At 33.9% G+C, this 20940-nt stretch overlaps 1 protein-coding gene across 2 annotated transcripts in view; it reads left to right on the top strand.

Moving 5' to 3' along the window:
* The window catches only part of LOC114327546 (sphingomyelin phosphodiesterase), a 121155-nt gene that overhangs the window by 51298 nt on the left and 48917 nt on the right, over window positions 1–20940 (top strand). For both annotated transcript variants that reach the window (XM_050641912.1, XM_050641907.1), the window contains exon 3: window positions 8804–8944. In XM_050641912.1, coding sequence (XP_050497869.1) covers window positions 8804–8944 — 141 coding nt within the window. The remainder of the gene's footprint in view (window positions 1–8803; window positions 8945–20940) is intronic.

Here is a 20940-nt window from a genome sequence, read left to right as displayed (position 1 = left end):
TTTGGTGAATATGAATCTATTTTTCATTGGCTATAACTCTGGTTCTACGAGATCCAGAGACCTAACGCGTACACCATTTTTTTTTACTTTTTATAGGCTATATTTTTGCTAAAAACGTTTCTTTCGACAAAATACTTAGGTACTTTTTGAGTTATTTGCGAGAAACTGTCTAAAAATGTGGTTATTTTGTTGAAAAATGAACTCGCAAATAACTCGAAAAGTGTTGACTTGGCGAAAAAGCTCTGTAGAACAAAAGTTACTTAAAATTAGTCAGTTTACCCATTTCCGGACTTATTTTGGACATATATTTTTTCACCCCCAAGAGGGGGTGAAAGTCACCCCCAGGGCAAAGCACACATCGGCACAATATCACTTTTTTCTTTGACATGTAAGCTATACGTATGCCAAATTCAATGTCAATCCAAGCGGTTCTTTAAAATTTAGAGCAAAAAACGTGAAAGAATGTACTAGAGGGCCTTCGGCCCGAGGTATATACGTTGACCGAAAGCGTTATTATTATAATACCCGTGGTGCCTTCAACGTTTAATGTCCGACTAAATTATTCTTTATATGCAAAAAATTTGAATGAATTTTGAATTAATTAGTTTTCAAATAAGTACATTTACCAGAAATAGTAACGTAATTGTGGTAACCATAGTTTTACTTAGAGTTTTATTTGTCAACTTGACAATATTTATCTCGTTATTTAAATTTAATAGGCCGTAGGGCGTTATTTTTCAATAACACGACCTTGGGCGTTATATCGTATTAATAGACTTCGAAATAATGTCATCATTTGTCAAATAATAGACCAGTCGGACATTAACTTTTTTTTTGAACTTATACCGGGTGGAAGAAAAGATATGCTTTTCTGATTTTAAGTTTGAAACACCCTGTAGGGAGGACAAGGTATAAGTGTGGATATACATCGAAACTGTATTATAGTCTTATGTTTTCTGAAATTTTTTTAATGTCCCTGATATCTGTAGAAAGAAAGAAAATAGACGGTTTTATTCTTTAACATGAACATGACGTGTTTTAACTGAGACAAAACTCAATTAACAATAAAAAATAACACCTTTTGGTCGACACCTTAAGAGTTATTTGTCGAATAAGTGAGCGGTACGCACAGCGCAACATACGAGAAACAAGATTGTTTAATGGAGGCTCTGTGATGTTTTAGGGAGGAATTACCTTGAGAGTAAGTACGGATTTGGTGTTTACGTGGAGGCTTTTTAAACAGCGAGAGGTATATTGCACAGATTTTCTTTCTTTGAACACTTTGTTCCTTTCGCAGTATATATAGAAAATAATTTTCATCTTATTGTTCAACTTGTATGTTCCTGGAAACTGCTGCTCTGCTTCCTTCTTAGAACTGCAACTGGAAATGGTGAACTAGATCTCTGGATGCCGCTAGATTCTTCACCTCCAAACTGCTGGAACAGTAGACTTAAGGACTGCTATTTAGGTTCTCTGGTGCTCAAAGACTCTCGTAAGGCTCCTGCTCCTAATTTCGATGCTTTCTGGTCTCTGTTTTATTTTTTTTTCTCCACACTTCAAGCTCGATCGTCGATCTTATACGGAACTGGGGAACAGCTATTCAGGTCGCTAAGGGTCGTCTCCTTCGAAGCTCCAATCTAATTAACGCCCTTTTGATGTTGTTTTGTCGAAGGACCAATTGGACAATTCGATGTAAATATCAGGTTCGAATTGTTTTCTAATGCGCCTTTGTCCCTTTCTTCTCGATCGACGATGATAAATAAATGTTTGAAGTCGTGGAGTAAAAAATATGGTTTTATTGACAGCTGTAGTTGTTGGTTAGGTAACTTTCTATAATAGACTGCGCTCAAAAGATCTCAAATCCCCAATTTATAATTTCACAAATAATGTCTACCTTAGCACAGAGGTTAAGAGGCTACAGTAGCGATCAACAGGTAGCAACAAACGCGTTCCAAGATTGCGGCTCCAATTTTGAATATTTTGTCGAGATATTTGGCACACATATTCGTAATATAGTAAAGAATGGCGGTACAAAGCCCAATTTGAGAAATATATTAGTATTTATGTGGAGATTATTCTGTAATAGGGAAAAAATGATATAAATCACAACAGAACATAATTTAGAACCTGTATCAAAAATAAAAAAGTTTTGTTTGTCTTTCGTTTGGCCCTTAAAGACGACTAAAAATTCAATTTATACCAACCACCCCACAACGCGTCGTGACGTCACGGGGTTGTATGTTTACATTCTACACCAATTGTATATATAATTTTAAATTAGACATTATAAACGTCAGTAGAAAATACAGTTATGTGACGTTACAAATGTTTTTGATCGTTTGAACTATTCATAGACGCTGGGGTTTGTTTTGGTTGGATCGGGGAGAGCAGCATATGTGCCTCCTGATGAGAGACTAATAAGTTTCGAAACCGGTAGAGGTGCTTGATGCGCTCTCTGATTGGACTAGAATATGGTTTGGCTGTATTTTCGTTTTGCAACGAAATTGAAAATGGTTATTCATTTTTGATTTACATTTACTCTGATTAGAGTACAAAGGGAACCATTCTCGTTGGAACTCTACCGCGCTGAGCAGATGGGACGTGAATTGTAAATTGTAGAATTCCCTCATCTTCCTTAGTCTCAGCATCCGTATGGCTTGCAAATTGTAGAAGCCTCGGAGGTGTAACCAGAGAAGGTTCCCATTGTTTTCATTCTGGTGGGATGTAGAATAGCATTATGTTGTTTTATATGCCATTAGAGTGAAAACTTAGTCTTTTTGTTAGCAGTTGCCGCTAGGGCATCTATGCCATTTCGTTCGTTGCAATCCGGGACTGCACGCTGGGGTTTGTTTTGGTTGGATCGGGGAGAGCAGCATATGTGCCTCCTGATGAGAGACTAATAAGTTTCGAAACCGGTAGAGGTGCTTGATGCGCTCTCTGATTGGACTAGAATATGGTTCGGCTGTATTTTCGTTTTGCAACGAAATTGAAAATGGTTATTCATTTTTGATTTACATTTACTCTGATTAGAGTACAAAGGGAACCATTCTCGTTGGAACTCTATCTCTGGAATTCCCTCATCTTCCTTAGTCTCAGCATCCGTATGGCTTGCAAATTGTAGAAGCCTCGGAGGTGTAACCAGAGAAGGTTCCCATTGTTTTCATTCTGGTGGGATGTAGAATAGCATTATGTTGTTTTATATGCCATTAGAGTGAAAACTTAGTGTTTTTATTCATAGAAAATTTGTACTTTTACAAAATGGTTTTATTTTCAGTAGTAAACCTTCTTTCCTTTCCTTCAAAAACTGTATCAAACTGCAATCTCAACAAACTGGTATATTTTATTACAATGACATACGATAAATGTCATTAGAATATAAATATTTTTCCTTTATTCCCCGACGACGATCTGGCTAAATACCCAAGTAGGTGGAGGCCAATAAACTAAAAAGAAGAAGAAGAATATACGTAAATATAACCATAAACTGAACCACATAGTTAAACTCTGTGACGTTACGGGTCGTTTGAACTATTTTAAGATAAAGAAGACTTTAAATTTGTACTTCTAAGTTATTATGAGTTTTTGAAGCGTGAAATTTTAGAAATCTCATTTTTATACAAAACTGAACATTATTATGTAATAAAAAAATGTGCAAGTTCCCTATTAAATACAATATTAAAAAACTGAGCCTGTACCGCCATTAAGAAGAACAAAAAAATACACTTTCTTCAAATACACTTTTTTATCCCATGCCTAGATTTTGTGTCATTTTGGACCAACTAAAATTTTTTATTTCTAACAATAAATCGAACATATTATACCTAATAACTAATTAGGCAACATATAGAAATTGTCACTGTTATTTTGACAAACCTGCGTCATATTTTCTCTTATCTGTTCTGTTATCTTTATCGATATCTGTTCAGTGCAGTAGTGTATTATTTTAAGAATTCGTTATTGTTGTTTCATAGGAAAGTAGTGTTTATTTATAGTTAATTTATTATATTTTTGTGTAATAGAACTAAGTTGTTGGTCTATTTGAAAAAATAGATTATTGTTAATTGTGAGTTTTAGTTATATGTAAGTAGGTAAGTATATTTTACGTAAAAATATTTCGAATTCTAATGCGAGTATATAAAGTTAGAGTGCCTTTGGCGCTCTATGAACTAAATAAAATAAGACGGCTCTTGTTTCGCTTCACAACGAAATGATTATTTATTATTCTTATTTCGTGCAAATACCTATGTTAACATAAAATTTTCACCCATTTTGGTTTATTTTTATAAATATTTATTTACTAATAACAAAATTATTTTCAATTACTTCCATTTAGCGCGCCTATGAGTAAAATTGTCAAAATATTGATCTTAGATAATGTCAAAGATTACCACTGTTGCCAAAGTTTCGCAGACCTTACGAAAAAAGGTATGATACTATCTCCCGAAGTTATATTGATGACGCGCTACTGTATGCTCTTAATGCATCTATCATACTAACAAACTTTGACCTCTTAGCTTACAATACAATTTAATCGAGGATGGACTCTAATTATTAAAATATTACTGGATATGTTTCTTCTTCTTCTTCTTCAGCCTGTGTTCGTCCACTGCTGGACATAGGCCTCTTCCATTTGCTTCCATCGATTTCTACTCTTGGCAATTCTCATCCACTGTTTGCCCGCGACTTGTTTGATATCATCTGCCCACCTCTTCTGCGGTCTGCCTACTCCTCGCCTGTTCTCTTTTGGTCTCCAGTTTGTTAGTCTCTGTGTCCATTTTTCGGGATTGTCTCGGGCAACATGCCCGACCCATTGCCACTTGAGCCTTGCTATACGTTCTACGACATCAGTAATCTTTGTTCTTTCACGAATGTCGATATTTCGAATTTTGTCTCTCAAACTAATCCCTAGCATGGCCCTCTCCATCGCTCTTTGAGTTGTACTGAGCTGCTCTAAGGTTTTCTTTGTAAAGGCCATGGTCTCCAGTCCATATGTAGTTACAGGCAAGATACATTTGTCATAAACTCTACGTTTTAGACACATTGGTATATCTCTATTCTTCAAGATAAAGCTTAACTTGCCGAAAGCTACCCAAGACAATTGTATGCGTCTTTTTATTTCGGCTATTTGGTTTTCTTTGCCGATTTTAATGGTATGTCCAAGATATATATATAGTGGTCTACATTTTCAAGACTGACGTTGTCAATAACAAGATTAGTTTGTACATTACTCATTATTTTTGTTTTCTGAAGATTCATTTTGAGACCTATTTTATTTGACTGCTGGTTTAGTTCCTTCATCATTTGCTCCAGTTCCTTGATATCTGTACTGAATAATACTATGTCGTCCGCAAACCTCAAATGACTCAAATGTACACCATCAATGTTTAGACCTTTTTCCTCCCAGTCGAGCTGTTTGAATACATTTTCCAATGCTAAGGTAAAAAGTTTTGGTGAAATAGTATCACCTTGTCTGATACCTTTACCAAGGCGTATTTTTTCGGTTTTTTGGTCTTCATTAATTTTGATGTGGAATGTGGCCTGTTCATAAATGTTTTTAATGAATGTAGTGTACTGTGAGTCTATTCGAGCATCTCTGAGGGCTGACAAAAAGGACCAGGTTTCAATACTATCGAAAGCCTTGTGAAAGTCAATAAATGCCATATGTAAGGGTACATTATATTCTGTGGTTTTTTCTACCAGTGTTCTGAAAGCCTTGTGAAAGTCAATAAATGCCATATGTAAGGGTACATTATATTCTGTGGTTTTTCTACCAGTGTTCTGACGGTTTGTAAGTGATCGTTAGTACCAAACCCTTTTCGAAATCCCGCCTGTTCAACCGGTTGATATAAATCAAGTTTTTGTGTTATGCGGTTGGTTATTATTCTTGTTAGCAATTTGTATAAATGTGACAACAAACTTATAGGCCTGTAGTTTTCAATATTAGTATTGTCTCATTTCTTGTGTAAAAGTAGAAAAGATTTAATGGAAGAAAGAAGAAGAACATCTAAAGAATTACCAGAATATAAGGCTATCAACAATAAAGTTAAAAAGATCAGAAAAACAAAACAAATATTGCAAACCATCGAAGACAATAGCAACATGAGAGTATTGAAATCAAATTTAACTAAAGGAAAATCGAAGATAACTAAAATCAAAAACCAACAGGGGAATACGGTGACAGAAAAAACTCAAATACTGAAGGAAATACAAACGTTCTACAAGAATCTTTATACATCCACTATACAGAACCCCGGAACAGACCATAGAACAATTCTAAACGTCGGCTCGGAAACTCTCCCTAAAATAACTTCTTCGGAAATTAGACATGCCTTACAGCAAATGAAGAATAAAAAAGCTCCTGGCGAGGATCATATAACGTCTGAAATGTTAAAAATGGGTGGCAACACCGTTGTAGAGGTTGTGGAAGTCTTGCTGAATAGGTGTCTGATAGAGAAAAGAATACCCAATCTGTGGGAAAACGCCGAAATAATACTTTTACACAAGAAAGGATATGTTTCAATATGTTTCAATTATATGTACGGTGAAACTATAAAAATTAAGGAAGTTAAGAATAATGTGAGATTACAAATTAAAGGATTAATTTGTGATTGGACAGTATGATAAGACATGACCTCCTCACGTATCGTTCACGTCATCAGTTAAAATACATATTAAAGAGTAAAACCGTCTAGATTTTTTGGTATTAAAGATATCAGAGAAAATAAAAAAATAAATATGAGACTACAACATAATTTCAATGTATACCCACCCACCCACCTTTGTACCTTTTTCCCACTACAGAGTGTCGCAAACTTTTGTTTCAGTTAAAACACACGTTAAAATATAAAACCGTCTGTGTTCTTTGTTTCTAAAGATATCAGGAATATTCTAAATTTAAAATATTCACAAAGCATAAGACTACAACACGATTTCTATGCATACTCACATTGTACATTGTTCTCCCTACAGGGTGCCTCAAAATTAACACAAAAAACATGTCTTTCCTTCCTTTCGTATAAGTACAATAAAGAAGTATGAGTAAAACTTTGCCCAACTGTGTAAATACCAAATAAAAGAAAAATCTACAATTATAAAAAATTAGAGGAATCCGTTAATCTGTTCATGAAAAAATCAAATATGAAAATGAGCATAATTTTAGGAGATGCATATCTGTTGAAACTATGTTTAGTATTCATTAAAACTCGACGAATCCTTAAATATTATACTAATACGTCGCTAAACAGTTCTAAAAACAAAAATACAGACTAAAAATCTAAAAATTAAAAGAATAATGCAGAAAATACAAAAAATCGCCGATAACTTTATTAACCTGTGAATTTTAAATTCCAATAGAGTCAAAATTTCATAAATGTTAATAGTGTCAAAATTTCATAATTTAGCCGAGTAAACTTGCCTGCGGTTGGACCAATTACAAACAAGCATTACGGCGTGGTCAATTTGAATTACTACTAGTTTAAAAATGAGGTATAGTATATCTGATTACTTACACTATACCATAGAGACGCATCTCGTAGCCACAGAATCCTATTCTCTTTAAATTTAGGTATTTGATTAAATAATATTGGATATTATGCATATTTTTTAGTTTGTAGTTATACAGGGTGTCCCGAAAAGATTGGTCATAAATTATACCACAGATTCTGGGGTGAAAAATAGGTTGATTGAACACTTACCTATATACAATTGTGCACACAAAAAAAGTTACAGCCCTCTGAAGTTACAAAATGAAAATCGATTTTTTTTCATATATCGAAAACTCTTAGAGATTTTTTATTAAAAATGGACATGTGGCATTCTTATGGCAGCAACATCTTAAAAAAAATAAAGTGAAATTTGTGCACCCCATACAGATTTTATGGGGGTTTTGTTCCTTTAACCCCCCCCCCAAACTTTTGTGTACATTCCAATTAAATTATTATTGTGATACCATTAGTTAAACACAATGTTTTAAAACTTTTTTGCCTCTTAGTACTTTTTCGATAAGCCAGTGTTTATGGACATATTTTGAATATTTGTCGAATCCACCACATATTTGTATATGGTTAAGTATGCTTATAGAGACCTCTTAATAATCTGAATATTTATTAATAATTTACATTTTTAGGTATATTTTGAAAAAGAAGCCACATCTCGATAAAAGGTGACTTGTCAAAAAAAGACTAAGAGGCAAAAAAGTTTTAAAAGCACTGTGTTTAACTAACAGTACCACAATAATTGTTTAATTGGAACGTACAAAAACATTTGGGGGGTTTAAAGGAACAAAGCCCCCATAAAATTTTTATGTAAATACATACATTAAAAAAGAAGCCGCATCTCTATAAAAACTGACTTATCGAAAAAATACTAAGAGGCAAAAAAGTTTTAAAAACGTTGTGTTTAACTAACAATACCACAATAATGAATTAACTCGAACGTACACAAAAGTTTGGGAGGATTTAAGGGAACAAAACCCCCATAAAATTTTTATGGGGTGGACAAACTTCACTATAATTTCGTTGTAAGATGTTCTTGCCATGAAAATGATACATGTTCAGTTTCAATAAAAAATCTCTAATAGTATTCGATATATTGCAAAAAATCGATTTTCATTTTGTAAGTTCAAAGGGCTATAACTTTTTTTATGAGCACATTTGTACTAAGGTAAATTAGGTTCAACCGAACTATTTTTGACCCCAGAATGGGGGTATAATTTATGACCAATCTTTTCGGGACACCCTACCCTGTATAAAAAATACACGCAAAAAGATAAAATTATATTCATTTATATTGATTGTGTTTTTAGGATGTTCTTAGCTATATAATCGACAACAAAAAGGAAGTTAATAGTCAGCAAATATGTAGTCTCATAATGAAATGCGACCAGGGCAACGAAACGTTTAATTGGACCATAGATATTCCCGATGGTACACCGGCCGAAAAAGTTGTAAGTATAGGTATACGTTTAATTATCATACCGCATTTTGAATACAATATATTAGAGCAGATATTCAATAAATAAATATATACATATTGTTGTAGAATTGTTTTTTTTTAACTTAATTGTTTAACTTTTTAACAAAAAAAATTATAGTTCATCATTTAAAAAGAAAATTAAATTTATATCAAAGACCATTAGATCATAGATTCTCATCCCAATCTAATTTAGCTATTAGACAGTGTTTCGGGAAAGTGAAAACGATTAGTGATAATGATTCGACGAAATGAATTGGTACACTAACAAACAATTCGTGATTAGAAAGTGGACATATCGTTTGGCGAGAACAATAATGTTTTTAAAATGTTTTCGGGAAGATTTAATGATGGTAAACATATTGTTTTAGTTTTTAGAAGCAAAAGTAGTATGTAAAAAATATAATTATGATATTTTTTAAAATTTGACAAATTGGAAAGTTATATAGAAAAATATTTGGTTCTTCAGAAATGTGGTATGAAAGGTTTTGAGAGAGGCTTGTTTTTGATTGGGTGGAAAAGATCGGTAGAAGGGATAAGAAAGTTGGAGTCTGAATGTGCGAGGGAAGAGAGGGTCAGTGGATAATGGATATCTGAGGAGAGCAGTCGAGTTTCCAAAAGTGAAAGATCAGTGTATAGTGTTGTGATCGGCCTTTGCGAGCAGAATCAAGTTGAAACCGAATTGTCGACCGGTTGAAAAGTTAGTTTTCCTGGTCCGAGGGAGATTCCTTTGTTTTGTCTAGAACGAGTAGCTGATTGATATCTATTTGCACAAGATATCGAGCAAGGAGAAAATTGAGTAAGAGAATTCGAGCAAGTTCCTGTGTGTTTGTTTTGGAAGCAGTTTGGACGAGAGGGACCTTTTCGCAACATCCAGAGAGTACGTTGGGAGCATCGAGGACCGCGAAATCCGAAAAAAAGAGGTAGTGAAGAAACAAAAAGGTTAGTCAAATCATTTGTCGGAAGGGAGAGAATTTGTTTATATCAGAACCATAGTTGTTTATTTGTTTATTGAACATTACTACAACGCAGTTGGTCATTTCAAATTTAAGAATTCAATTTCAAATTAATAAAAGTAAATTTTATTAAATTTAGTATGAGAAAATAATAATTTATTTAAATAATTTTTTTTTTGTTAAAACAAAGATATATCAGAATTAAAGTTTGATTTATTAAGTAAGAAATTGTTGCAACAATGTTAAATTTAGTATTTTTTAAATCATTTGTACACGGCTTATTTGGTAAATGAATAATATATTACATTTATATGATATTGAATGTTTTTAATTTCCCTGTTCCATCTTGGAAGAAGTAAGCCACTAGAAATACTAGAAGTCACAAATCATAGGTATTGTATCAAATACAGAATTATCCCTGAAAATAAAATTTATTGGAATATTTAATTTGAGTTTAGTTTTTGTTTTACATAGGCTTGTTTTACATATTGGTTTTTTTTAAGTAATTGAATAATTAATTGAATTAAGAATTTGCTAATCAATCTAAATAAATAGTTAAAGTAGAGCATAACAATATATTATAAATTAAATTTTTAAATTAATATTGAGTAAAAACTATATTTAAAATCCTTTATAAAAGGTATATATGTATTTATTAAAATCCCTTAAAGGTCTACATCAAAATCACAGAACGTTTTCGATCTCAAAAGATCATGATCAGTGCTGATACAGGTTTATTACATTCTGAGCCACCAAAAATACGTGGGCAAAAACCCTTTAAATGTTTTAACCCCCTCTGTGGCTCAGTGGTAATAAGAGCGCCTACCCTTGGACCTAAAGGTCGTGAGTTAGAATTTCGCCTATGGGTGGAGAATATTTCATTTATTAAAAATTAATAAATGAAAATAGTTTCTATCCTTGTGGGATCGGTACTCACCGGAGGGACCGCAGACGTTCGGATACAATTAGCGTCTCTTTATTTAAAAAATTTTTATTAAAAAGATATTTACTCAAAACACACACACTACACATTACACTAGGTACCTGATTGGAAAAATCCACTGTACCATGCCAATGGCCATCAGTTGCCGATGCATTAAGCTAAATAAATAAATAAAATGTTTTAAAATTGTGATAGATTTACATTATTGTGTACAATTTAAAGCGATGGATGAAATTGTCCTAGATATGGTCTTAGGCATCCCATGACTTCCCACACGACACGTGGGTTGCTGATCTGAAGGATGTCATAGCTTTTCACATTACGAATGATTGTTAGCAACTTGTGAAGGATATGTCCTCACATTACGGACGATGGTTAGCAACTCTGTGTGCAATCACGTCTGTGATTACAGACATTTATAATATTTATTCTAGTTGTCGATAGATGGCGCTATAATCGAAAAAAATATTTATGAACTATATGATATATCTACGAATATAATCTGTACAATTTATAAGACAATACAACAATTAAAGACAATAAACACAATTGATTTGTTTTTATGCTAAATTGCAAATAAAATGTGACAACTGTCAGATTTAACTAAAATGTCATGTTAGAATAAATGTTATAAATGTGTATTATCACGGACTTACCTTTTTTTGTATCATTTGTGACGCACTGAAAAATGACTATGAAAAGGACTCTATATATTTTTTATACAAATTTTTGCTGGACTGGGACAACAAAAATGGTACAACAATCCTTAAAGCAAGCATTTTATTTAATAAGCTGGGATTACCAAAAATGATCAGGGCGAACAAAAACAACATTTATGTAATTTAATGTTTTGTATTTTGATAATTTGTATGAAGAAAAATTTGGAAGTACAGCGCAAGAAAGGCTGAGAGGAACAAATCACATGGGGGAACAGTTAAGAGAGATTTCAAGAGAAGGACTGGTAGAAGCGATACGAAAATTAAAGATAGGTAAAGCTCCAGGCTCCAGGGGAGGATGAAATTCCACCAGAAATGATCAAATATTTAGGAGAGAAAAGGAAAGACTGGCTGTGGACAATATGCAAAGATGCATGGAAGGAGAAAAAGATTCGAAACTCGCCCGAAAAGGTCGAGGAAACTCTATGTCACTGACATGACATGCGGAAATTATTAAAAACTTTATTTTGGTCATTTCTTAAATCTCCAAAAAGTGTATGATGTAAACCTACTTCTTCTTTTCTTCCATTGATTGGATGCACCCAATGTAGGCGATTACGTCTCTGTTTTTTTGTTACGGCGATAAATTAACCATAAAGCCAAAATGTTTGCCCGATCCATTCTACGCCCTGTGCTTTCTACGACAATAAGATGAATACTGTCGTAAAGTGTGAAAGTCCGATGAGCACGACAAACGGCCGTACGACCGTTTGTCGTGACGACCAAAGTCGTAAAGTATGAAATAGACCTAAGTTGCTAACTATCGTTAGTAATGTAAGAGCAACTTCAGATCGTTCAGATCAGCAACCCACGTGTCGTGTGGGGAGTCATGCGATGCCTAGGGCCTAGGGGATCTAGTACAATTTCATCCATCGCTTTAAATTATACATAATAATGTAAATATATGATAATTCTAAAACATTTAAAAGGTTTTTACCCACGTATTTTTGGTGGGTCAGCAGTAATAAACCTGTATCAGCATTGATGATGATCTTTTCAGATCGAAAACGTTCGGCGATTTTGATGTAGCCCCTTAAGAGATTTTAATAAATATATACCTTTTATAAATGATTTTTAATAAATTTTTCGTGATTAATATACAGCCATCTACAGGAAAATTTTTCCTCGTGGATTTTAATTAATATTGAATAATCCAATTGAGTATTTCATTATTATTATTCATTGTTTTCTCCTGGAGTTAGCAAAACAATTTTTAGTTAGTTATTACTAATTAGAGTATAGTTTAAAATTAGCGAGATAGTGCTGTGCGAAATGCAGAATTAGATAAACAAGCACAATTGTTGGTGAATAATATTCAGTAAACAGCATGAGAAACACTCCTACACTGAAACCTAGGTTAAAAGGAAACAATTATCAAAATAATGTAGTGAACATGATAATTGAGAAATGAAAGCTGAGAAATCATGCAAGTCAACAACGCAAAAGAACTATCTCAAAACTAAAGAATGATTCATTTAGTTTTTACTTACATGACATGAGTTAAAAGATGACGGTAGCACTGAGTATTCCTTGTGGAAAGCTACTGTAAGACTAAAAAGACATATTATTCACTGTCCGCCTAATAAACTAGGAAATGAAAACTGGCCCAAAAGTAGTGAACAAAACGCACAACTATTTGCTACAATCTTGAAAATACATTCAAAACAAATGCATGTCAAAAGGACGAAGAAATATGGGAGGAACCTGTTCAATTAGAGGAAGAAATTCGACCAACTACGCCAAAAGAAGTGCTTGTAGGAAATTATTAACCCAAAGAAAGCTCCGGGCGATGATTGAATTAGGGGCAAGCTCCCTAAAAATACAAGCGCTAAAGATTGCAGTGAATACAGAACAATATCATTAATAAGTCACATTCTCAAATTATTTTTGAAAATAATACATGGTCGTATAAATAAAAAACTAGAAGAAGGAATAGATGATAGTCAGTTTGGGTTCAGAAACGGACTAGGAACCAGAGAGGCGTTAATTGCTTTTAATGTGTTAGCTCAAAGATGCAGGACATGAATGTGGATGTGCATGTTTGTTAAGTTGATTTTGAGAAAGCTTTTGACAAAGTAAGACATGAAAAATTAGTCCAAATTCTAAAGACAAAAAACATAGACAAAAGGACTTACGAATAATAACAAACCTTTACTGGAATCAAAGAGCACAAATTGTAATAGATAACGAACCCAGTCAAGAAATTAAAATCAGGAGAGGAGTTCGGCAGGGATGTATTATGTCTTCATTACTCTTTAATGCATATAGTGAAGCCATTTTTTAAGAAGAATTGCTATCTCAAAGTGAAGGAATAATAATTAACGGAAGATCTATTAACAACATAAGATATGCAGATGACACCGTGATTATGGCAAGCTCTGTTGAACAGCTCCAACTACTACTAAACAAAACAAACAATTTCTGTGAGGAATATGGACTAAAAATGAATATAAAAAAGACCAAATACATGATAATAACTAAGAAAACAAACATACAAACAAGCATGCATTTGGGAAATGTACTGATAGAAAGGGTTGATAAATACAAATATCTAGGTATCTGGATTTCAGAGAAAAATGACCAAACAACAGAAATAAGGACCAGAATAGAAATAGCAAGAAATGCGTTTGTAAAAATAAAAACAGTTCTCTGCAACAAAGACCTTAGGTTAGAACTGAGAGTAAGAGCTTTAGATGCTACGTGTTCTCGATACTACAATATGGACTTGAAAGCTGGACATTAAAGCAAGCATACATAAATAAGCTACAGTCATTTGAAATGTGGTGTTACAGAAGGATGCTTAAAATAGCATGGACACAGAAGAAAACGAACACGGAAGTATTGCGAGAAATGGGTAAAGAATGTGAAATAATAAACACAATAAAAATAAGAAAGTTACAATATCTGGGACACGTAATAAGGGGTATGAAATGCTAAGACTGACAATACAGGGAAAGATAAGAGGCGGAAGGAGTATAGGAAGAAGGAGAGTGTCATGGTTAAAGAATTTAAGGGACTGGTTTAGATGCAGTTCTATAGAACTCTTTAGAGCAGCGGTATATAGAGTAACGATAGTGATGATGATATCCAACCTCCGATTAGGAGACGGCATTTGAAGAAGAAGCTGAAAAATCTTCGTTGAAGAGCTATTATAAAACTAACAAACCTAATTAATGCTGCACTCCGATTAAAATATGTACGAGTAATATGGACAATGGCCGAAGCCATTATGTATCCTAAACCATGAATTAAACCAATTATTGAAGCAGAAAATTTAATTCCGCCACATCAATTCGGGTTTAGAACACTCAACAATCCATCAGGTACACAGAATCATAAATAATATCGAAAGATCGCTAGAAGGAAATAGAACAGCGGGCAATAGAAACAGCTGAATACAAACCCAAACTGTGGCTTAGATACGTGGATGACACTTTTATTATCTGGACCCACGGAGAAGAAAAACTAAAGGCTTTTTTAGAACACATCAACAATATCCACCATAAAATTCAGTTTACCATGGAACTGGAAGAAAACGATCAAATTCCATTCTTAGATGTGTTAATAATAAAGAAACAAGACGGACACATAGGCCATACAGTGTATCGGAAACCGACACATACCGATAGATATCTAAATGGTGCTTCACACCACCATCCTGCACAATTGCATTCAGTCATCAAAACCTTGATTACAAGATCCGAAAGACTGACAGACCAAGAACATCAAAATGAAGAAATGCATAACGTGAAAACAGCGTTAAGAAAAAACGGCTTCTCAACATACAACATCGAAAAAGCTCAAAATGCTCGAAGAAGAGATAAGGACCCTACAGAAGACAATAAGCCGATCGGCAAAACCATTCTGCCATATGTGAAGAATACGACAGAGAAAATAGGGAGACTGCTGAGAAAACACAACATAGAAACGATATTTAATACGGACAGAAAGATCTCAACTATTTTACCAACACCAAAGACCAAAGAAAGCCAAGGTGTATACGAGATTCCGTGTGGGGATTGTGGAAAGTCGTACATTGGACAGACCAACCGAAGAATCCAGGTAAGACGAGAAGAACACCGAAATGCTATCGAAAGGGGAGAAACCACGTCATCCCTGGCTCAACATGTCGCAAATACAGGACACACAATAAACCTGAACCAAACAACGATGTTAGCTAACATCGAAATAAAAAGAAAACGGGAAATCAGAGAATCGATAGAAATTGAAAGAAATCCCAACGGCTTAAACCAAAGAGATGATGCGCAACGGCTTCCTACAACTTGGAAAACGGTATTCAAGAAAAAGACCAAAATAAATCAGGCCGCAACATCCACGCGTAACATCCCGCCGACGACTGCAACCTACACCGGACCAATAACAAGAGCCAGAGTTCGCGCAGGGCAAGCAGCATCAGCAACTACATAAGCGACGGTATCGTGAGTAAAAATTCAGTTTACTTCAAGCAGCAGCGAGAAGCGGAACTACCTGACTTGACAATGGCAAGTGAGATCTTGCCGAAACGTCGTCAAACTAATGGTTTTTATCAAAACCAAAATTATTCAACGCGGAGTCAAACCCGGAAAACAACAGAAAGCACATATAGCTCCCGCGGAAACTTCAAGTGTAACATATATATATATATATATATATATATATATATATATATATATATATATATATATATTGTTAAGATATGTAAAATTTGAATTAATATGGTTTCGATCTTAATATTTTAGAAAAGTTAAAACATATAATAAAAATATACCAAAATTCATTTCGAAGAAATGAAAGTCAATTATCTTTGGATGGCCGTAGGTAAACAAAATTTAAATAGGGATTAAGTATTTTCTTTGTACAGTTAGTATGATAAGAAAGTGGTTATGTGTTTGGACAATGAGACCGGGTTTCCCAAATGGACTTTTGCGGCGAGGGAATAATTGTATATAGAAATTTAAATGAATGTAATCTTTGTTTAGATATTAAGAAAGGAAAAAAAAACCGATTGGCATGTAATTAGTTTTAAGAAATTTCTAATGGTAGGGAAAATTGGTGTTTGTTATCTGAAAGGTAGATGGGGATAAAATTGAGGAACTCGGATTGGTGAAGAAGGAAAAAGGAGGGGCTAGGTATGAAGAATGGGAGTTTAGCGAAATGTTAGAGGGTGGAAGAAGAGTCAGTTGTTAAATGATCGTTAAGTCGACTAGTGGTGATCTCTAAGAGTCTCCTGAAGTAGTAAGGCAGATAAGTGAATAGTTGTGAGTTTGTTGAAATAAGTGTCCTGACGGAAGCTCATCACGTAAAGCATTGTAAGTTATATTGTTCTACTTATATTCCAAGAGTCACCGTTGCATGCCGGAACGAGAAATAGATTCAGTTTATCGAGAGGAGAAAAGGCTAGCATTGTTTTTTGAAAGATACGTGCATCTGTAGGGGGTCATTAATGACAATAGGCTTGCAATAATTTGTTGCGAGATTGCTGACTACATAGGGGGCTGCTAAGAGTAAATTGTTGGCGACCAGAGACAAGAATTTGGACAACTCATCATCCGAGAGACAGTTTTATTTTTTTTGTAGAATTATTCATAACGCAAATTTCAATAAGTACTTTAGATAGTGGTAGGGTTATTTCAATAATCAGAATAGGAGATATTATTTTTAGAGGATATTTTGAGGGTGAATTTATTTCAATAGATGCTTTTGTACCATATATGTGTTTTATTCCGTTAATCTTTGACCTTATTTATCATATGTAAAGCAAAGGAGATATTGAAGCACGAGAATATAAAACCCTGAGATTAGAGCATTAAATAGTGTGATTAAATCATAAGTGCATCATTAAAATTAAATTTAATTAATTAGTTAATTATCTAATCAAGTGCTTTGAGCACACCGATCTTTGAATATCACATTAACTGGAGCCCAGAACGTGGTGCCTTAAAAATATCGCAGCTTTGCATTTGATGGTAGGGAAAGAGATAAGGAATAACTACAGGTGATCCAGAGATAATTTGACAATTTTTCCAGGTGTAAAAATAATTTTGATTTATGGATTGATCGTAGGTATTTGATATTTACTGCCATTGAATTATTTGATTTTTTTTTACCAATCGTACATTTGATATTTATTTTGAAATTTACTGATTGCATATTTGATATTTGTGGAGAAAATTTATTAAATTTGGGGAGAAATATTTGTCGTGTTCTGCAACTTATAGAGTGTTGTAAAATTTCACATTTGGCGGGGACAAAGAAAACAGTAACGAAAAGAAACAACATGTCGACCACAAGGAGGCAAAGCAAAATGCAAGAAAACAGAGAAGAGGAAAAAATTGTTGAAGAAGGATTGGATAATGAAGGAGATACAACGATTATGGAGAGAAAAGAACAGGAATTAACAGGAATAGAGAAACTATTGCAACTGATGCAACTCCAATCACAACAAATGGATAGAAATCAACAGGAAACAAAAAGGACAATGCAAGAAAATCAACAGGAATCAAAACGAGCCATGGAAGAAACACAACAAAAAATAGAGAAAAATCAACAGGAAGCAAAACGAGCCATGGAAATAACACAACAAAAAATGGAAGAAACACAAAGAGAAATATCACAGAGAATAGAACAGAAATTGGAAGAGAATGATGGCAAATTGGAAAAGCGTTTGGAAAAATATGAAAATGAAGTGAAAGCCTGTTTAGAAAAAGTTAGAGAAGAAACAGAAAGGAAACTGAAGATGCAACGAGAAGAAATAGAAACTAAAATGAAGAATATTAAGACTGTGCAGAAGATGGAATTAGAACAGTTAGAAAGCAAATTTGAAAATGCAATACAAGAAGACAGGCGAGAAATAGAAGAAAAATTTAAGCAAAACGAAAAACAAATTGCGGAACTCAAGAATCAACAGAATTGTGGAGAAAGAAGGGAAATGATTATCCTTGGTACAAGCGACGCGAAAATACAATTTGGAGGGGATATTAGAAAAACACACCCAGTACCATTTGTTAAAAATTTGAAAACCAAATTGCAACATATTAGATATTTTGACGACTGCAAAGAAACAATTAGAAACCATCTGAAAGAAGGAGCAGCGTTATGGTATGAAAGTAAAGAAGATGAGTTTGAAAATTGGACAGATTTCGAAAATAAATTTCTCAACTATTTCTGGGGGAAAGTTAAACAGAGGGAAATCAACCAAGAGCTACAGAATGGAAGATATCACGAGAAAATGGGAATATCGGAAGAAAGATATGCTTTGCAGATATATAACAATTCCAAATATCTAGACTACAAATACTCTACCGAACAACTGGTAGAAATGATAAGCAGACATTTCGAAGAAACGCTGGAGGACCACGTGATTTTGAGAAACTATCAAGATATTGATAGTTTGTGCCAATTCCTTCAAGTAAGGGAAGCAAAAAGAAGAGAAATGCGAAACAGAAGACAACATGAACAATATAATGGACCGGCAAGAAGGTATCAATCAAATTATGACCAGAGAAACCGACATGCCCAATCAACAAACGAAGATAGGCCGAGAGAATACCAAAATTACAATAGACAACAAAATTATGATAACAGGAATCACGCAAAAAATAGAACATATGAAAATCACAACAGAAACAGAGATGCACAAAATCCTCCGACTAGGAATACGAACGAACAAAGGGACGGTAGAAACAATCAGAATTTCCAACGACAAAATAGAAGGGAGATGAATCATGTAACAATAGAAAACGAGGAAGAAGATGTATGCAATGAATCCAGACAGGATTTTCAATAAAGCATCCACTGAACAAACATAAACAACTCTCCGGTATATTTTGTCATCCGAGAGAGTTTATACAGTTGGCGGGAAATGAAAGACAAAGTTCTAATTCAAATTTAATATTCTTAGATGCATTTATAAAACATAAAGCGATTAAAATTTTGATTGATTCTGGATCGGAGATATCGTTAATCAATAAGAAACTAGTAAAAGAATTAAATTTGGACAGATTTGTGTATAAAATTCCTAGGGTTGTTTTAGTGGGTGCAAACAAAAAAAAATTGACGACAGTAAATGAAGGTTTGGGAGTGCGGATCAGAGTGGGAGACAAATACTATATTATGCAATGTGTGGTGATCGAAGATTTAAACCATGATATGATAGCGGGAATTGATGAATTGAGTGAAAAACATATCACCATAAATTTTTCGGAGAATCAACTGGAAATCAAAGCAGAACCAGACAACATAGAAGAAGAAACGGAAATAGAGAGGAAAATAATTGTTGAAAAGATAAATGAACAGGAAAAACATAAAGAAATCAATATGACTGTAGAGGAAAAACCGAAAGTACAAGAAAAAAATCAACCAGAAAAAAAAAAGAAGGAAGAAAAAGAAGAAGAGTTCAAAAAGAAAGAAGGAAAACACGGTGGATACAAGAGAAAGACAGGAAATCGAAGATACGGAAGAATTGTCGGCAATCGACGATAAAACAGAAAGGAAGCAGGAAGAAAAGGAAGTTCTCATAAGAGAAATGAAAGCAGTAGAAACATGGTGCTCGGGATACCAAATGGAAATTGAAGATAAAAAAAAACAGAAGAAGAAATAAAGGATGAGGACAGAGAAGAAATGGCAATAATGGACGAGAATCCAGAATTTTATGAAGAAATATTATGGACAGTGAACACATGCGAACAAAATGAGGATGAAAGAAAATTAAAATGTGGAGAAAACATGGAAAAGGAAGTAGAGAAGATTCTAGAAAATTATGGAGATTTGATTAATGAAGAAAGCCGAGTGGCTAAAAATTATGAACATTCTTTTAAAGTTAAAAACTTAGAAAATTTTAAATCAAAGACATATCCAATCCCGTATAAATACAGGCAAAGCGTCGGACAGGAAATTGAAAAAATGATCGAAGACAAGGTGATAGAAAGATGTGACTCTCCATATATCAACCCGATAGTATGCGTTAAAAAATCGAGTGGTGATTTGCGATTATGTTTAGATGCAAGAAACATTAATTCACACACAATCGCGCAATACGAAGCGCCTTTGAACATCGAAGCCATATTTGGACGAATCACAGGGTCACACATTTTTTCCAAAATCGATTTGAAACATAGTTTTTGGTTAATACCTTTGGCAGAGAAATGTCGAAATTATACCGCTTTTTCGATCGACGGAGTGGTATACCGATTTAGGGTGGTACCATTTGGCCTACAGAGTGCATGCGCTGCTTTGGTTCGCGCATTGAACACAATCTTAAATAGGCATGAAGAATTTGTTGTACATTACATAGATGATTTATTAATTTTCTCACCAGATATAACAAGCCATCTACGACATATTCACACTGTGCTAG

The sequence above is a fragment of the Diabrotica virgifera genome, chromosome 1, assembly GCF_917563875.1.
Source record: "Diabrotica virgifera virgifera chromosome 1, PGI_DIABVI_V3a".
Classification (NCBI taxonomy): domain Eukaryota; kingdom Metazoa; phylum Arthropoda; class Insecta; order Coleoptera; family Chrysomelidae; genus Diabrotica; species Diabrotica virgifera.
This window is presented reverse-complemented; position numbering and strand designations above follow the sequence as displayed.